This window comes from Rattus norvegicus, chromosome 3 (genome assembly GCF_021556685.1).
Source record: "Rattus norvegicus strain SHRSP/BbbUtx chromosome 3, alternate assembly SHRSP_T2T, whole genome shotgun sequence".
NCBI lineage: Eukaryota > Metazoa > Chordata > Mammalia > Rodentia > Muridae > Rattus > Rattus norvegicus.
In genome coordinates, this window is record NC_141536.1 from 58320226 (window position 1) to 58337635 (window position 17410).

General features: G+C 41.5%; 1 protein-coding gene and 1 long non-coding RNA gene across 4 annotated transcripts in view; one reads left to right on the plus strand and one right to left on the minus strand.

Annotated features, from left to right (window-relative positions):
• LOC147995527 (uncharacterized) overlaps nt 1–12619 on the minus strand; it is a 28739-nt gene extending 16120 nt beyond the window's left edge. The window contains exons 1-2 of one of the 3 annotated variants that reach the window (XR_015683591.1): nt 12248–12619; nt 11039–11092 (exon numbers count right to left, since the gene is read on the minus strand). This is a non-coding gene — a long non-coding RNA (uncharacterized LOC147995527). Of the gene's footprint in view, nt 1–11030; nt 11093–12247 lie in introns of all 3 variants that reach the window. The other 2 variants (XR_015683593.1, XR_015683592.1) reach the window with 2 other exon arrangements.
• Nucleotides 12620–15700: 3081 nt separating this feature from the next.
• LOC134478830 (uncharacterized) lies at nt 15701–17015 on the plus strand. Its single transcript, XM_087654929.1, has 3 exons — nt 15701–16067; nt 16352–16416; nt 16569–17015. Exons 1-3 carry the CDS (start codon nt 15807–15809, stop codon nt 16576–16578), a joined length of 336 nt encoding a protein of 111 aa, XP_087511055.1. The 5' UTR covers nt 15701–15806; the 3' UTR covers nt 16579–17015.
• Nucleotides 17016–17410: the final 395 nt, after the last annotated feature.

Consider the following 17410-nt stretch of genomic DNA (forward strand, 5'->3'; position numbering starts at 1 on the left):
TTCGGGCCAGTCCTTGAGGCAGCGGGAGGAATGCTTACTGGACCCTTTCCTCCTCAATTGTTCTGGAGATTGAAAGAGGCTCCTGAACTTTACAACCAGTGAAAACTGTCGCCAGCTTCACAATTCTGGCCAACATGTCTATGCTTTGAAGTCTGGTCCCTGCCTTTTACAATTCTATTTTTAAAATGTATTAAAGATGTTTAAACGTGGCAGAGACTTCCAATAAAAGCTGTGCGGCTTGAGAATCAGGATGCTGGTCTCAATTTAAAGTGCCTGTTAAATAATAGGATACCCATGTAAAACGGGCTCTGAAGCACTGACTACACAGCTCTCATGGAAAGCAAGCTCCCTCACCAAGGTCTCCGACAGGATTTCAGAGCCAGCCTGCCCCATATTCTTCCCTGTTTATGCCTCGATAGTGCCTTTTCATATAAAGTGATGGAATGTTTTGTTTGACCTGATACCAGCCAAAAGCATGAGACTAAAACAGGAAAAAGTCTCAAATAAAATATTTTGACACATTTTCTGAGGGAGAATCATGCCAGGGCTCACAGTGAGCTCTTATTCTTACCAGTCTTGGCTTCCTGCAAAAAGGTCTAAGGTCATTTGACAGGCCCACAGATTCACAACTCCAAGCATTATTTGGGGACTCGTCATTTGTGACAGTCGGTCTATTTTGTGTTGAGAAGTTTATTAGCCCTTTTAGGAGGCTACTAAAAGGATACGTTGTGGTGCCTGACCTGTGCCCCCACGCCCCGTCTCTGCCCTCCCTCAAAGAGCCTGCTCGATTGTACGTTTGCTTTTGCTGCCTTTTATCCTCCTCGGCATTGCCTTTGTCCCGCTTTTTACCTGTCCGCAACAGTCGGCCTCAGCCAGTGCTCATCTCTGCAGCTTTTGCTGGCATCTCTCTGGAATTTAAAATCTATTTTTCTACACGCTTCAGAATCCCGGGCTCTCCCGAGGTTAGACGTTGCCATGTGGTACAACTCTAACCCATGGACTACAGACTAACCCCAGCCAAGGGTGTCTGGGGTCCTATACTTCCCTCCACCTACCATGTTCTTCTTTTAGTTGCCTGAAAGGTGATATAGTAACTGGATACGCAAATAATACCCGCGACGAGGGAAAAATGCCAAGAGACGCTTGGATTGGCCACTTGATTGTATTTTTGTATGCATGCATGTATGCATGTATGTATGTATGTATAGATGTATGTATGTATAGATGTATGTATGTATAGATGTATGTATGCATGCATGTATGCATGCATGTATGTATGTGGGAGAGTGGGGTGTGTGTGCATGCTATAGCTCTATGTGAAGGTCAGAGAACAACAGCGGGGGTAGGTTCTCTCCTACTACGTGGGCCCAGAGATGTAACTCAATTTGCCAGGCTTAGCAGCAGATGCCTCTACCCACCAAGCCATTTCCCTATCCCTGGTTTGCCATTTTGACCAATTAAGCCAATATCTGCAGTTGTCAACTCTTAGACTTGTCATTACTGAAGAAAACAAAAAATTTAAAGCTATTTTCCCACTTATTTATTATATGAGGCTATAGATACTTTCTGAGCTATTTCAGGGCTCGACGTGGTTAAGTTATGTGCTGGGGCACAGACCCAGGATTCATCTGGCAGACGTGAGACCAACACTAAACCTTATCTCCTATGAGTTTTTGCTGTGAATCCTTCTGTGCCAGCTATTTTATGCCAACTTAACAGAAGATTTTGGAAAAGGACACCTCAATGGAAAACATTTCTCTACCAGCTTGGCCTGTGGTGCATTTTTTGATTGATGCTTGATGTGAGAGGACTGTCTTCCTATAGGCGGTGTCATCCCTGGGCTAATCATCACCCCAGGTCCGATAAGAAAGCAGTCTGAGCATCCATGAGAAACAAGTCAGTGAACTGGAATCTTCAACGGCCTTAGCATCAGCTCCTCTCTCCAGGTCCCCACCCTGTTTGAGTTCTTGCTCTAACTTCCATCAGTGTTATCAGACTATTCGTCTGTAAGCTGAAATAAATCCTTTCCTCCCCAGGTTGCTTTTGGCCACAGTGGTTTTTTTCCTCAGCAGTAGACTGACACAACGCAGTGTCTAGTTGGATCCTGCTCGCTCTTCCCTTCAGAAGAAGGTACCTTCTAAAATCTGCTGCTGCATGTATGTCTTGGCGGACAGGTGGATTTTTCACAGCCTTATGTTTTGGGAGACTCCCTGGCAAGACTCCTTATCACTAAGGTACTTGTCACACCACTGGCTCATTGCTGCACTGGAAAAGGAGATTATGGCCTTTGTGCGGTTTGACGAATAAACTCGGTGTCTGGATCTGAACATGGTGAGGAAAATTAAGAGTTTTTTTTTTTTTTTTTTCTCCATAGGCATGAAAACAGCATCTAGGAAAAAACAATGGTACTTCAATCTTATCACCTCCACTCCTACCCCCCTTTAAAACTCAGAATCTTTAGATGCCTCTGCCAGACTCTCAGTCTCAACTGCAGTCTAACTTCAGGAGAAGACAAGGAGGGAATTCTCCACGAAGAAAAGTGGCCTGAGTGGGTCCTCTGTTTAATAACACGTAGGCCAACTCAAAGAACTGCTAGATTTGGCACAGAGTGGACCAGCTTTGAGAATGAAACCTGAACAGGTCAATGTGACACAGCGACATTGTTGTTTAGCACTGGTAAGATCTGTCCACAAAGCCAAGCCAGCAAGAGAGCCTGAGTACATTCAAGAACACAGCAGCCTGCACGGCACCTACAACAATGGAGTAGCTTGTGGCCAGTCATTTTCTGGCTTGTTCTCTGAGAGCCATCTAGAAACAGGCCTGAGCCGCTCCAGAATCAGAGACCGATGAGGGTTTTAGATAATGCAGAAGGACACCCTCGGAAGCATCCTGGAGTCTTGCCATCCTGGTGAATGGGAAATCAGGAGATTTTAATTTGAAGGGTGTTTGTCTCCCAAACTTGCGAAGTAGATTGGGACAGTTATGCAGAAGGGATATGGACCAAAAACCAGGGACAAAATTGTAACTGAAATGATCAAAATAGAGGCAGGAGGGATTGACCTTGAAATTCAATAGTGTATTTCGAATATATGTAGCCACTCATATTTCACAGGTTCCTTTTATGTTGGATTTTCTCCCTAAAATTACAGTCTCTGGGATAGAAAATTATACCAGAGATAGTGTGGGACACTGGGATGATCTGGATTATCTTTAGTTCTATGTCATTCAGTCTGACTTTATGTGCCAATTAATATTCATAGTGGCTAGAAGCAAAGATAGTTTTAACCTCCTGGCATTGTGAGGAAGAGAAGCTCCCACCATAAAATGCTAATGAATCTTGAAGTATTTTCAAGGGTAGACCTTGGATCACTCTGAATCCAGTATTGGAAAGTCAACATCATTTTATTGAAAGTCTAAATTGCATATAGAAGATGGTAAAAAAAAATGAACACAGTGAAAAGATTTGATGGCCTAATTGACATTTAATTTAATTGGCACTGCTGGTAAATATTAAGTTTCTAGAGTTCTAGTAACAGTGCAGTATTTAGAGTTACTCTAATCTAAATCTACTCCATATCTGTAAAGGAAAAAGGCCCACCAGATTATAACTATCTAAACCTTTCCATTAGACATTAAGGTTTTCTTTTTTTAGTATAAGTAAAAGTCCTTAGAAAATATTTAATTCATCAGAATACCTCCAGAATTAATTGGGTGAGGAGGGACTAATGGATTTGAGCAGTTATGAAGCCATTCCAGGCACTTCATATTCCTTCTTTTAATCTCCATAGTAATTACACGAAGTAGGTATTATTATCACCATTAAAATTATTATTCATATTTTAATCAATGAATCAGAACTGTACACATTTATGAGGTACAATGTGATGTTCTGATACGTTTCTAATATCTAATGTGGAATAATTAAGTCAAGCCAGCGAACAAATCCATCACCCCGCTTTCTTGTGGGCCCTTTTAGTGGCAAGGCACTTGAAAATTATCCCCTTAGTTATTCTGAGACACACAACAGACTATTATTAAGTATTTCATTCTCCTCTGCAATACATTTCGAGCCCTGCTCTTTTGAAACTTTGGATCTTTGGCCAACAATGGCTGCCTCACCCAGTCTCTGGCAACCATCATTCTAGCTCTTGCTTCTGTGAGCTCAGCCTTATTAGAGTCCACACGCTAGTAAGATCATGTGGTGTTTTCCTTTCTGGGCCTCGTTATTTTATGCGGCGCAGTGCCCTCCAGATTTATCCATGTTGCCACACGTGACAGGATGCCTTTTCCTTTAAAGGCTGAATAATATTCCTTTAAGTGTGTAAACAACATTTCCTCATTTATCACTATCAGAGGATGCAGCTGGGTTCTGTGGCTATCGTGAATAATGCCGTATTCAGTGAGGGAGCTAGCTCTTGGGTGCACTAAATTCCTGCTTCTCTCTTCTTTGTAGATGCTTTTCAGCTGGGATTAAAGAATCACCTGGAATCCACACCTTTGAAGCTCAGTAAGAAAGAACCATAAGACAGAATAATTTCCAGGCACACATGGTTCTCATGACATTCCTATTATAGAATTTCAGCGGAAATATCTTGAAACTTTAATGGTTGCCCTTTATCACGAGAGAAAAAAATTCACATCTATTTCACTTACTGTTGTAAGCCCTCAGAGTTTGATCCTCTAGGACCTGACAAAAATCTTCTAGGCCTTTCTGGAAGACATTTGACAGATGCGTTTGAATGGCTGGTAGAAGGTATAGGCAAAGTGGAAAATTAAACTCATTTGCTGATGGCCAGGCCCTTTCTCAGACTGAGGCTTGCAGCTGAGGTACGCAGGCCTTGGCTTCTGAGAGACACGTTGATGGCCACTGCCGAGCTCTCACCATAGGCCTTGCCTTTATCTTGGCTTGTATTGTGTGTAAATAAGATTTTGAAAAGATCTAAAGAGAATGTGTACTACTTCTTCAAAGTGTTTCTCAATCATGATAATACACCGAGCTTTAAATTATTGAATAAGGTAACATTCTGGCTTAGTTGAGTTATTATTAACCTTAAAGTTGTTTTTTTTTTTTTTATAAAAATAGAAACATGGTATTTACCCACTTATTTACTTAGCATTCCGAGTTCCATTCATGTTTTGGTCGTCCACTTTCATGGCTGTTCTGTGGATAGACAACATTTTTTCCACTTGGGCTGCTGCATTTACTAGTGTGAGGAATAATGTTAGTTTGGACAGTCCTGCAGGTATTTTTATGTGAACACATGATCCTCTTGGAAATGGATTTGATGGGTCCAACAGTAACTGTGTTTAACTATTTGAGGAATTGCCAGATACTTTCTACAGCAGTCACACCATTTTCTCTTCAGTACCAGCATGTGAAGGTGACAATCTTGTACATCCTCGTCAAAACCAACTTCTCTAACATTTCCATAGGACTTTCAGGATCAGCATTTCGCCTTCTGTAAGCAAGAATCTTAACAGAGATCACATTGAACTTGTAGATGAATGGGGAAGCATTGCTTCTTAACAGTACTGAGTTCTTTGATTCATGAACATGGGATGCCTTTCTATGTATTTAGGTCTTCTTTAGTTTTATTCAATAACACTTTTAAGTATATAAATCTCAAATCTTGAAAAACCATTTTGTTTGATAGTATTCACACTAGATTGTTTTCTTAATTTCATGTTTCAGATTATTCATTATTGATGCACAGAAATACAACTAACTTTACATTGTTACATTGTATTCTATAAGCCCCTTGTCGAGCTCATTAGTAAGCCATAATAGTTTCTTACTCATAGTTTTTTATATACAAATCAATATTTCTCTAAACAGGCATGATGTCTCTCCTTTTCAAATCTGGATGTCGTGTAACTCATTGCTTGCCTGCCTGCTCTAGCTAGTACAACGTGCATGGCATTATCGGAAGTGTCAAGAGTGGACATTCCTTTCTTGTTCCTAATATTAGGGAGAAAAATACCCAGTCTATCATTCTAATTAAACTGATAATTATACTAACTGATGTATTTTATTAGCTTGGTGAATGTTCCTATATCCCTAGTTTTCTGGCTGTTCTCATTGATCAAATGCCTTTTCTGTGTCCGTGGAGATGATCACATGACTGAAGACACTAATATCTCATTGTAGTATATTATGTTGAATGACTTTTAAACACTGAGTAGGTCTTGAATTCCTGGAATAAATCACTACTTGACTTCGGCCTGTAGTCCTCTTCATGTGGTATTGGACCTGTCTGGTAGAATTTGATTGAGAATTTTGTATCTGCATTCATAACAGCTATTGATGTTCAGCTGTTTTTGTTTGTTTGTTTGCTTATGTGTTTGGTCTCAGAGTGAGCCTAGAAGCGTTTTTCTGCCCCTATGTTTTGTTATTGTTGTTAAAAAGAGTTTATGAAGAATTTGTGCTAATTCTTTAGTGTATGGTATTGCATCTCCAGGGAAGCCATCTAGTTTGGGCAATTTTTTTTATGGTAACTTTTGGATTATTGATTAAATTTCTTTTCCAGCTATCAGTGTATTCAAATTTTCTTGTTAGGTTTTATCACTCTAATAATATGTCTACTTCATCAATGTTACCTGCTCTGTCAGTATAGTTGTTCATTGTGTTGCAGTTTGTATCTCTGGCATTGATAGTAACAGTTTCTCCTTTAATTCTGCCTTGTTGACTTGTGTCCCCTCTGTTTTCTTCATCAGTCTAGATAGTGACTTGTCAGTTTTGACTGTTTCAAAGAACCAACCTGTGATGTACTTGATGCTTGTTTCCCAGATGGCTTGGACTATGGTGTATGCTACCATGTCCAGGTACATCTACTGTGTTCATTTTTCCTCCCCGTAGTACTTGGCCCTTATTTTTAAGAATGTCTTAGTGGTCGTGAATTCTTGATCAACAGCATTTTTCTTCAGTGTTGCTTCTGCCCCCTCCCATCATCTTTTAGATTTTTTCCATAAGCAATTAATCGTGAGTTACAGTAATAACCCATGGCACCTGAGCTCTTTATGCTTTCTCTTGCTGCTTTGTTTCTTCTTTTTGACAAATGTATTGATGAATTAAAGTTTGAATTACTTCATTCTATCTTACTTGGAGCTCACTGGACTTCTTAGATACGCAGATTGACGTAATTCATAACATTTGGAATTTTGCCATTAGTTCCTCGTGCATCTAAAACTATCCCCCCTCCCCGATTTGTGAGTGCACACTGAAGTTTGTGTGTGGTCAGACACCTTGAGTTGATTCCCTCTTTGCACCATGTTGGTCCCAGGATTGGACTCAGGATTGTTATTAGGTTTGACAGCAAATAGTTACCTGCTGAGCCACATCTCCAGCCCCTCAGATAGTCTTTCTACCCTCTTTTTCCTCCTGTTTGGAAACTCTCCTTATTGCGTATGTTTCAGTGCTTGATGTTGTCTCACAGATCTCTGAGACTGTGCTCATCTTTCTTAATTTCTCTATTTTTTTTTCAGAATGAATAGTTCTTTACTAAGTTGATTTTAAATCTACTGATTCTTCTTTTCATTGGCAACTGATCTTAAACCTTTCTGGTGAGTTTTAAATTTCAGTTAGTGTGTTTTTTTTTTCGGTATTTTATTGGCTTCATGCATTCTACACTGTGTGTGTATGTGTGTATGTGTTGATCAGTATTCTGTATCTGGTGAGACCTTATTCTGTATCTGGTGAGACCTTTGTTCTCATATTTTCCTTTAGCTTTTTAAATCATGTATCTATTAGTTTGTTTAACATATTTAAGCCATGCAGTTTAGAGTCTGAATTACTTCTATAAAATCAATGTTACTTGAGAAGTGGTCATCGAAATCTCTGTCTGGTTAACACAGTGGTCAGCTATTACTGAACAGATTTTCTTAACTCCTAAAACAGAAAGTCCCTTGGTGTTTGCCAAGGAGCTCTGTATTTCTGAGCAAGTTTCCAATCGACTTAATTTTTACCAGTGGTTTATATAAACCCTCAAGGGAAGACAGGGTAGCATGGCCCTATATGAGGGTTTCAGATTCCAAGAAGTGTATGGGAACATTAAAAATTCTTACCAATATTTGATACTCCAGTATTTTTCCTTTTAACTTTTGGTTGACCTATTGTTTGGTTAGCTCCTTAAGCATTTATGAATAAATAGATTGCCTATCACTATTTCAGTAATCATTTAACAGGGAAAAATTGGATAGTAGGTAGATTGTGAGTCAAGTCAAACAAAGTTGGTCTTGCAAATGTGGTCTTCCAGGACCACCAGAAATGTCAAGTTTGACTATGCTGTAGGAGTGGTGCTTTGAAGAGCCTAAGGCCAATGGCTGTGGAACTAATGGGTTTTTGCCATGGTTATGAGCTGTACATTTTTATAGCTACCATTAAGATGGAAATGGGAAATTGTGATGTTCTTTCTCTTAACTAGTTTGCTGGTCTTGATGTGTCTTGTATTCTGAGTGTGTTTTTTCTTCACCTCACCACCGGTTGCCTCTGCCTTCCCATCTCTACTGCTCATTAACATACGTTCCTGCTACTGTGGTTCTCTGGGTCTTGAGGTCCACAGTTCTGTTTCCTCTTACTCTCTGGTTTGATCATTCTTTTATGGTTTGCCATTCTATCCTCAGTCCAGGAGTGTTTGCAGTGAGTCAATTCCTGTTCACCAGAGATGTAAGCTCTCCAGTCTTCTCGACTTCAGGTCTAGCACTTGTATCTTCGTTACCTATGACTGCGTAGTGTTTTGTCTGGAGCTTTGTCTCTGCACATGGTCACTATCGTGACAATCATATGTCTTATGCAATTGCAAATACTTATCTGTTACTGCTGTTTGGGATACTAATAGAGAATAAGAGGAGAAAAAAGATGATCAATGTCCTACTGAGACAGAGAGGTTTGAGTTTTTCAAGCTTGTCTCTTACACCAGTGGTTTAATGCCCTGCAGCCTGTTTTACTAGTGCCCTAAAAAGGGGATTTAATTTGGGTACTGATATTTTTATTTTCACTATGCCCATTCTTATTTTGTTTTCTTCCTTTTGCATGTCATTCCTATCTTAGAGAATCCACTCTTCCCTTTCCTCGTCTCCTCTTCATCTTTCTTTCCTTCTTGTTCCTCATCATTTTTCCATTAAAAAAAAGACAAAAGGAGTTTGCTTTGACTCTCAAAGTAAATAGCCTCCAGGGGCCTGTTCTTTATCTGTGCTGTCCAGATAAAATGCTTCGCTTCTGTTATTTCTCAGTGGCCCGTGATTCACTTGTTTCTCTGCTCTGGTGATCATGAACAAGATGTTTTCCATATTTGGTGTTTGTCAAGAGTTTGGTTATTTTGACTCTTCTTGACCCCACTCCAAGGCCTCGTGAAACTGAATGTTTACAACTCCTAGATCATTTTTAACATCAATGAGGTTTTGTCTCCTCTGGCAGTGCTAGGAAAGAGAGGAGCTCCTCTCTGCACTCCTCAATGCTTTGGGGCTCTTTTAAGTAATTTAACACATTTCTTCAAACTTTTATGTACTTTTCTTTTATGTGTATGGCTATTTTGTCTGCATGTGTGCCAGTGCATGGGATGTGCGAAGTGCTTGAGGAGGTCAGGAGAAGAAGTCAGATCCCCTGAGACAAGTTACAGATGGTTTTGAGCAGCCATCTATCTGAGTGCAGGGAATTGAACCCAGGTCCTCTGAAAGAACTACAAGTGCTTCTAACTATTGAGCCATCTCTCCAGCCCCAGCACATTAATTTATTTAACTCTCCCTATATATTTCCCAAGTGTTCTTTTTGTTCTTGCTTCAGTTTATACACTTTTAATTTTCCCTCAGTTTTTGTTGTTATTATTTTGTTTTATTTGTTGTTTTGGTACAGTGCCTTTAAGCATTCAGAGCTCCACCTTTGTTCTTTCTGGAATAGCTGCTAGGTGTTTTAATGGGTAGATTTGTTGTTTTTCTTGACTGTTTCCCTTTTGATGGTGGGCAGCATTGCTGTTGGATGCTCAGCACTGATGGAGTTTTGGTTTTGTTTTTCACTGTATTTCTATGGTGGTGATACAGTTTTGGATCTGTGATCCCAACATTATAGAAATAGTTTTTTTCCCAATATTTGAAATGTATAGTTATCTTAGTCCTTTTTGTCTCCAGGGATATTCTGAAGCCATTTTTACTAGCAGAAATATAAAAGATACTAAATTTCTAAGAACAAATTTTAGCTAATTGCTACCAGTTCTTGGTTTTTATATTTTTCTCAAATATTAAGGATTATGGTTACCTGTGCACATTCAGAGTTCAGCTTCCTTTGTGTGTCAAAGAAGCTCTATATGGGGAAACTCTAGAGAGTTTCTGTTTGAAGAGGATTTTGAGAAGAGTAAAGTTGAAATTCCAAAAGAGAGTTGACTTTTTTTTTCATTTTAAATTTTAAAGCTATGGGTCCCACTAGGTGGGTTAGATTTGAACGTCAGAGTGGCCATTCAGAATAGATGGGACACAATGCTGAGAGAGGAAGCTATGCTGGGGACTCATGTTCTGTTGCTGAATGATGGGGAGCTTAGAGCCATAGACAGCAGAGAGGGGCCAGAGAAGCAGGTAAGGGAGGAGTAGGGTTCCTGTGGCACTGGGGAGGGAGAAGTGAAGCTCTGCCAGTGTATATGCAGGATGCTGTAAAAGTAGTTGGCGTGCTGGCAGCAGAACGTCAGCCTCAGGCCCTGGATTCTAATCAGTGCATACATAGGCACTTGGTCAGCTCTATATTCCCAAAACTTACGTAAGCTCCTATTTGGAATTAATGTGAATTAATGGGCAAGAAATAAACACATACTTAAAAGCAGGCTGAACCCACATGGCAGTATATAATGACACCAGAAGATGTTTTCTTTTAATCAAACGAGACTGTGCTAATTGTCTTTTCCTATTGCACAGAAAGACACAAAGACACTTTGGAAAGGCATTTTTGCTTTTGTTATGGAAAAAAATTACTAAGTAAGTTTGGGTGTTGTTGGAAGCCGGTGCTGTCAGGAGTGGGGTGACCACAGCAGCCACCCTATAGATGTAGTCACTTACTCACTTAGCTTGGAAATTATTTCCTGGTGGACCAATATTTGCAGTGCCTTGTAATGGACTGAAATATAAAGGAGAAAAAAAGTGAATATTTCTTATAGGGGCACCTAGCTAATACCCAGTTTTCTATCTGTCCTTCCAGCCCTTATGCAAACTATGCAGTTAATATGCAGCTGTATGCAACACCCCAGAGCCCAAAGGAGCAGACAGAAATTCCTTGAATGCTTGCTTGCTTGCACACTGGCCTTAGAGAGTCAGCCCTGGCACTCTTCTTGTTGCCTTTCTCCACTGCCTACAGTCTTACCAGCCTGGAGGGGCCATCATCACCCTTCATTGTCCGGGACCATCATTACAATATTGTTATCATCTGAGCTGGAGTCTGACACTTTCTCTAAGACCTTTCAAATAACCCCTTTACTAGGCTTCAGTACCAAACCATTCAGGGCAAATCTCTGCTTTGTGCTTGTCAGCCTTAATAGACTGGATGTCACTTGAGCCTGTAAAAAGTGCCTGCTTCTCAGCTGTCAGTCAGCCCTGGTGGTGTCAGCTGAGAGCATGGCTGGAGCTGGCTGGATTAGAGGGTAGTTACCATAGCTGTCAGACTACTGACAGCCTGACACCCACACTCCCAACTTCCTCCTACTGTACGTAGTTTCTACTGCGCTCTCTGGACCTTTCTTAAGGTGGATTTCTCTGTTGGAAGCAGATCATGATGTGGCCAGCATCTTTAGAAGTTGGGCTCTTTTGTTTCTTGTTCTGAGTTTTTTTTTTTAAATTATTCTTTAGAAAGTCCTTTCCTTTGAGAACATTTACATTTCAGTGAATATTTTAAATCTGATTTCAACAACAGTGTCACCCCCTTACACTTTCCAAGTCTATCAAGACTCTGTATTTTTGAGCTTTCGTTATCCCAATTATTTGAAGTTGCAGGACTCTCCTCCTCTGCAGTATTTCCTCTATTCCTTTCAGTTGTCTCCTTACTAAAGCCTTCAGTGTTAAATGCAAAGCTAAGTTTGAGTGTGCTTGTATGTGTACACATGGACATTATAGAACAATGGACTAAACATTGTATTCTATCTATGAATAGTATGGTCACACACACACACACACACACACACACACACACACACACACACACACACACAGAGTCATCTAATGGCTAAAACCAGGAGAACAATTTGGCAACTCTTCAAACCCCGCCCTCTTTAACACTTACCTCCAGTGTAGCAGCCAATTAGCGAAGAGAACCTTGTCCCTTTTCCTGTATGCCTTCTTTCAGGTTTTATTCCCTTCTGTTCGTTCTCCTTTCTCCTTTTAACATGAGAGTTTTACCGTCTTACAGTGGCCAGCCTGAGCACCAGGCAAACAGACGACTGTGACTCCACCCTTGAACACACATTCACAGTTGCCTGCCCACATTCCTCAGGTATGTCTGAGATTTATAGGCTTTTATGCCCGGCCAGGGAGCTGAGCTTAATTAACACTTTCATTTACTTAGCTAATAGTCAAGGCTGATTTGCTTTTATTAAATCAGGCGTTGGGACCAGAAATGAAGCTTGGGGACAGTCTTAAATTTGACTGCTCGTCTAACCTGTTATGTAAGGAGCACATGCCGAGTGTGTGCTTAGTGCCTTGTGGCTTAAGGGAACCTATGTAACTCATAAAAAATTCATTTCATCTTGCTGAATTTGAGTTATCTTTTTATCAGGTTGGAATAGCACTTATCTGTCAACCTTATATGTATGATCTATAACCCAAATGTGACTATATATATGAATATATGCTTATATATCGCACATACATGTATATATCTGCATACACTGTCTGTCTGTCTACCCATGGGAAAGTAGTTTCCAGATTACAAGGTTAACAGATGGACATTGTGATCGTGTGATATTCTGTCACATGAAGCAGCGCTTGATAATGTAGATTGTTTTTCTATTATTATCTTCTTTCTTGTTCTTGCTCTCCCCACCTGAAGATTAAACGCAGGAAGCCATTGTCATCACTCACACAGGACAGATGATCTGCCACTGAACTTTACCTGGTCTCACAACTCTCATGCTTTTGTTCTTCTAACCCGTGCTACAATTTTTTTTTAAAAACCAGCTCCCTTGTAAAAATAACAGATTACACTTTCACTAAACTTGCGAACCCACATTCAAATCAAGAGCCTTTAAAATAAATATATTAAAAGCAGCCTTTAGTGGTCTACCTTGGCCCTCATTTTGGTTGTAAGAATGTAGGCCTAAGAGCCTCGTTCTTGATGAGCCCAGCAAGATGGGTCAAATTAAAGCCAGTCAGTGTCTGTCACCTTGCTAGGTAATTTTGTATTCTTTGTAATTCCAGAAAATTGACCATGTAAATTTCAAACAAGAGCCTGAAACATTTAGTCAACACCCTGGGCAAGGTGGAGGGAGGGGGAGACAGACCAGACCTTTATGTTTTCAGTGCTGAAGCCGGAGACATGTATTTTCCACTGTATTTCCTCCTTATTCCAAAAAAAAAAGTTTTAAAAATAAAAGACCCTTATATTTCACCTAATTAAATGCTGGAAAACAGCCTTCAATATTATTTACAAGCATTCAGAAGTTTTAATTCAACCAACTCCCACATCCTCACTGACTCCAGTACACACTCTTTATTGTGTGTTGCTACGGCTGCTACTCAGAACCACAATGACCCGAGGTGCAATTGCTCAACTCGTTTGGTGGAAAACATCACATTCACAAATAAGTGGGTTGTGAAAATGTTTATTTGCAAACCAAGTTTTCTGGCCACATCCCCCCCCCCCCGAACTTCTCAGGCAAGAATTCCCTCTGCTCCAGCAGTCTAGATGCCATCACAAACTCAACCTCCCTGTGAGTGCAGGCCTCCACTCGCTCGTGCCTGCAGCCCAGCGGCTGAGGAGTATGAAGAAGCAAACATCCCAGCAGAGTCGGGCACCATAGTTATCCAAGGTGACAACCTAATCAAGGTTTGGAGAACACCTTAATTTGATCTTCACCATAAAGTGGTAGGGTCATCATTCTCCTCCCCAAGTCTACTTTGATCTAAAAAGGCACTATGAAGTTAACGTGGCTCTGATGTACAACAGGGATCCTTAGGCTTCTATGCTGGTCCTCGAGCCCTTTTTCTTCCTTCCATGTGTAAGACATATGAAACTATAAGATTTATATGGGACAATTCTTGTAAATTTAACATAGTGCCCCTGGCCCAAACTAAGTCCTTGCTAAAGGGGATTATTATTATTATTATTATTATTATTATTATTGCCATTTTCTACCTCAGTCCTGACCTAGGGTCTAAGCTTATGAAAACTAAAAAAAATCTCTCATGTTAATCTTCCTACCCGACTTTGTTCAATGGTTTCTACTCAACTATTCATCCCTGAATTTGTTTATTAATTTACATGAGAGGGACTTTCAGGTCTATGGCATACAACACACTCAGCCAAATGAGAAGTTGCAAAGATGAACATTATAGACAGATATGTTCACATTCATGGCTCTATAATTGGATCTACTACAGAAATATAAAATGATGCCGGGTTGGGGGCTGGAGTAAGGCTCAGCCATTAAGAGCACACTGACTGCTCTTCCAGAGGACCAGGGCACAATTCCCATCACCTACATAATGGCTCATGACCATCTGGAATTCCATTTCCAGGGGATCTGGCACTGTCTTCTAGTTCCCAAAAGTACCCGGAATGCACCTAGTATGCAGACATAGCTGCAGGCAAAACACACAGACATAAAAAAAAAATTTTAAATGTGATTCTGGGAGCACACAGGAAGTAGCTTTTCTTTCTTCCTGTTTAAAATGTCAGGAATGTTGTCCTAGAAAAGGGGAGCTCGATCTGAGTCTGGAAAAACAAGGAAGAACATTCTATGTGTGTGTACAGACTCATGTGTGATAAGGTGTGGGGGTGATATGGAGAAGCTGGGACTAGTGGTGCAGTGGACGAGGCTCCAGGCAGGTCCAGGGAAGGAGGCTGGCACCCAGTACCAGAGAGCTGCATAAGCTGGACCTTCCCTAGGATCTGGTGATATCTTTTGCTTAGTTTTGTTTGCAACAGATTCTTATTATGTAGCCTAATCTGGCGGAAATTGCTGTGTAGTTCAGGCAAGCCTCCTGCCTCAGCCTCTGGAATGCTGGGATTATAGGCTCGTAACATCTCAGCCAGCTCCTTTCTGCAAACTTTGAAAAGAAGAACATCATGGTTAGCGTGCTGTGGAGAGAGCTGTCTGACTAAAATAGGAAGGGCGATTCTGAGAGAAGAATTAGCTCAGAGAAGAAAACCTTCAGGAAGGCAGTGATGGAGAGACACGTGGAAGAGACAAAGCCAGAGCAGTGGTTGGGGGATAAGGAGAAGGACAGTTTCTAGTTTCTGATTTGATGAGGAAAGTAAAGTCCCTGGTGGCAATCACAGGAGCAGCGTATGGACAGGAAGCATCTTAAGTTAGAGAGGCTGGGGCACAGGGTGGGGCGGGGTTCATAGACTGGAGAAAGTTAGGTAGATCTTGCCCATGAATGTTTTATGAAAAGGTTAAGTAAACACGGAGCTCACGGGTAAGCTCTGGAGACCTGTTAAGGTGGGCTTGGTGGACGGAGCTATGGTGTAGGTTGGGGTTGCATAGTATGCAGAGGCTGAGGACTAGGCACAATTAACAAGGGAGTCCTTTGAGGCTTCATTGTTCCTGACAACACAAAAGTGGAGGACTCAGAGTACAGGACAGAACAACTGGGGAAGCAGAAGGACGGTGGACCTGTGGATGGAAGTGAGCATTCTCACACAGCGGGGGCTGGGAGATGGTGATGGTGATGGTGGTGGTGGTGATTGTGATGATGATGATGACGACGACGACAACGGCTGCTATGACGGTGGCTATGCAACGACGGCGACTGCGACAGCAATGACAATGACGATGATGACAACGGTGATTTTGAGAGGAAAGCCAAGTTCCTCACAGAGCAGAAGCCTTCCAGTAACCTCAGTGAGAGGAATTCTGTTTCTGAGGACAAGATGCTGGCGTGTGAGTTGAGGAGTAGGCCAGGGGGAGTTGGAGATAGGGAGGGTTTGAAAGGGGTGTGTGTGTGTGTGTGCGCGCGCGCGAGTGGCAGGCAGGGAGTGGAGGAGGACTTCAAGTTGATGGGGTGAAGTGAGGGTGCAGCTGGCAGGGAAGGGGTTGAAGATTACAGGGTTATCAGGTTCCCACTTTAGGGCTCAGTCACACTTCTTGGTAGGCAGCTTTATTTTCCTTACCACATCCTTGATTACAGCTTGTAAATCTTTAGGCCTGTTCCTTTACCCTCTCAGACATCCAGTTCAAACATGTGTAACGAATTGGAAGAACGGACATCTGTCACCCTCAAGAACTCCAGGTGAGGAAAAGGAAAGCCCCCACGCCCCCCAAGTAGCCTCAGTTACAGGTTTTCATTTTGAAACCTCTCCCTTCAAACTGATTGCACCACTGCCCGGAATACTCGACAGGTAGGATCCCCTCTTGCCTAACCCTCTTTCTTCCTTTCCACAGGCAGGACTGACGAGCTGCCTGCAACCAGCAGCTGAGGCACCCCGAGACCCAGGGCTCTGCACAGTGTCTAGAGCTTCCTTCTCTACGCTGATCGGCACCTGCCTGGCTGAGCCACGAGAGAGGCATCTGTGATACCTGATGACAATCATCTCTGATTAGAGTTCCGCCGCACAGCCCAGGCGAGCTGGGCCACAGCTAATTAGCATGTGAGGCCAGCGTGCTGTTTACTGGAACTGTACTAACAAGTTGTAGCTTTTTCCATCACAGGAGAGCCGTTGTCAGCCAGAAACCCTTCACTCGATCAGTTTAGGGACAGGGCGGATACTCCTTATGCACCACCCCCATGACACATTAATGCGTTTGTGCTGAGAGTCACTTTCAGCCCGTGTTCCCACCTCTGTAAGCTGTCACTTCTAGACATGGTAGTAAAACCTGGTGTTGTTCTAAGTGGTCTTGCGCTTTTAAATGAGCGTCTTAAAAAAAATATTCTTGGCGTATCAGGAAACGTTTCCAATCTAAGAAATGGAGCTAAGATTGGCTCCGGCTTTTGAAGTAAAGAAAGACGCAGATGACAAGATTAAAAAGTTAATAAAAATCAAGAACACGAACTCTGCCTATTACTCTAACGTTTGATGTATTGTTCATAAACATAACGAGCTTACAGATATAGCTCCGATTTCTACTGTAGAACGACCTGGTTTGAAATCAGTTTCAAAATATGTTTTCTAAGGTTTCATTCAACCACGTGGGCTCTCATTGACCCATGGGGTGGCTGTCTGATGGCTTTAAGAAGCTATTGTAGCTTCGTAGAGTCTTTTATAGGCAAGTATGTTCTATCTCGG

Coding starts and splice junctions, on each gene's coding strand:
- LOC134478830 (XM_087654929.1), top strand. CDS start 15,807: ATGGAAGTGAGCATTCTCACACAGCGGGGGCTGGGAGATGGTGATGGT. Junction 16,068..16,351: donor TGAGGACAAGATGCTGGCGT/GTGAGTTGAGGA, acceptor TTACCCTCTCAG/ACATCCAGTTCAAACATGTG.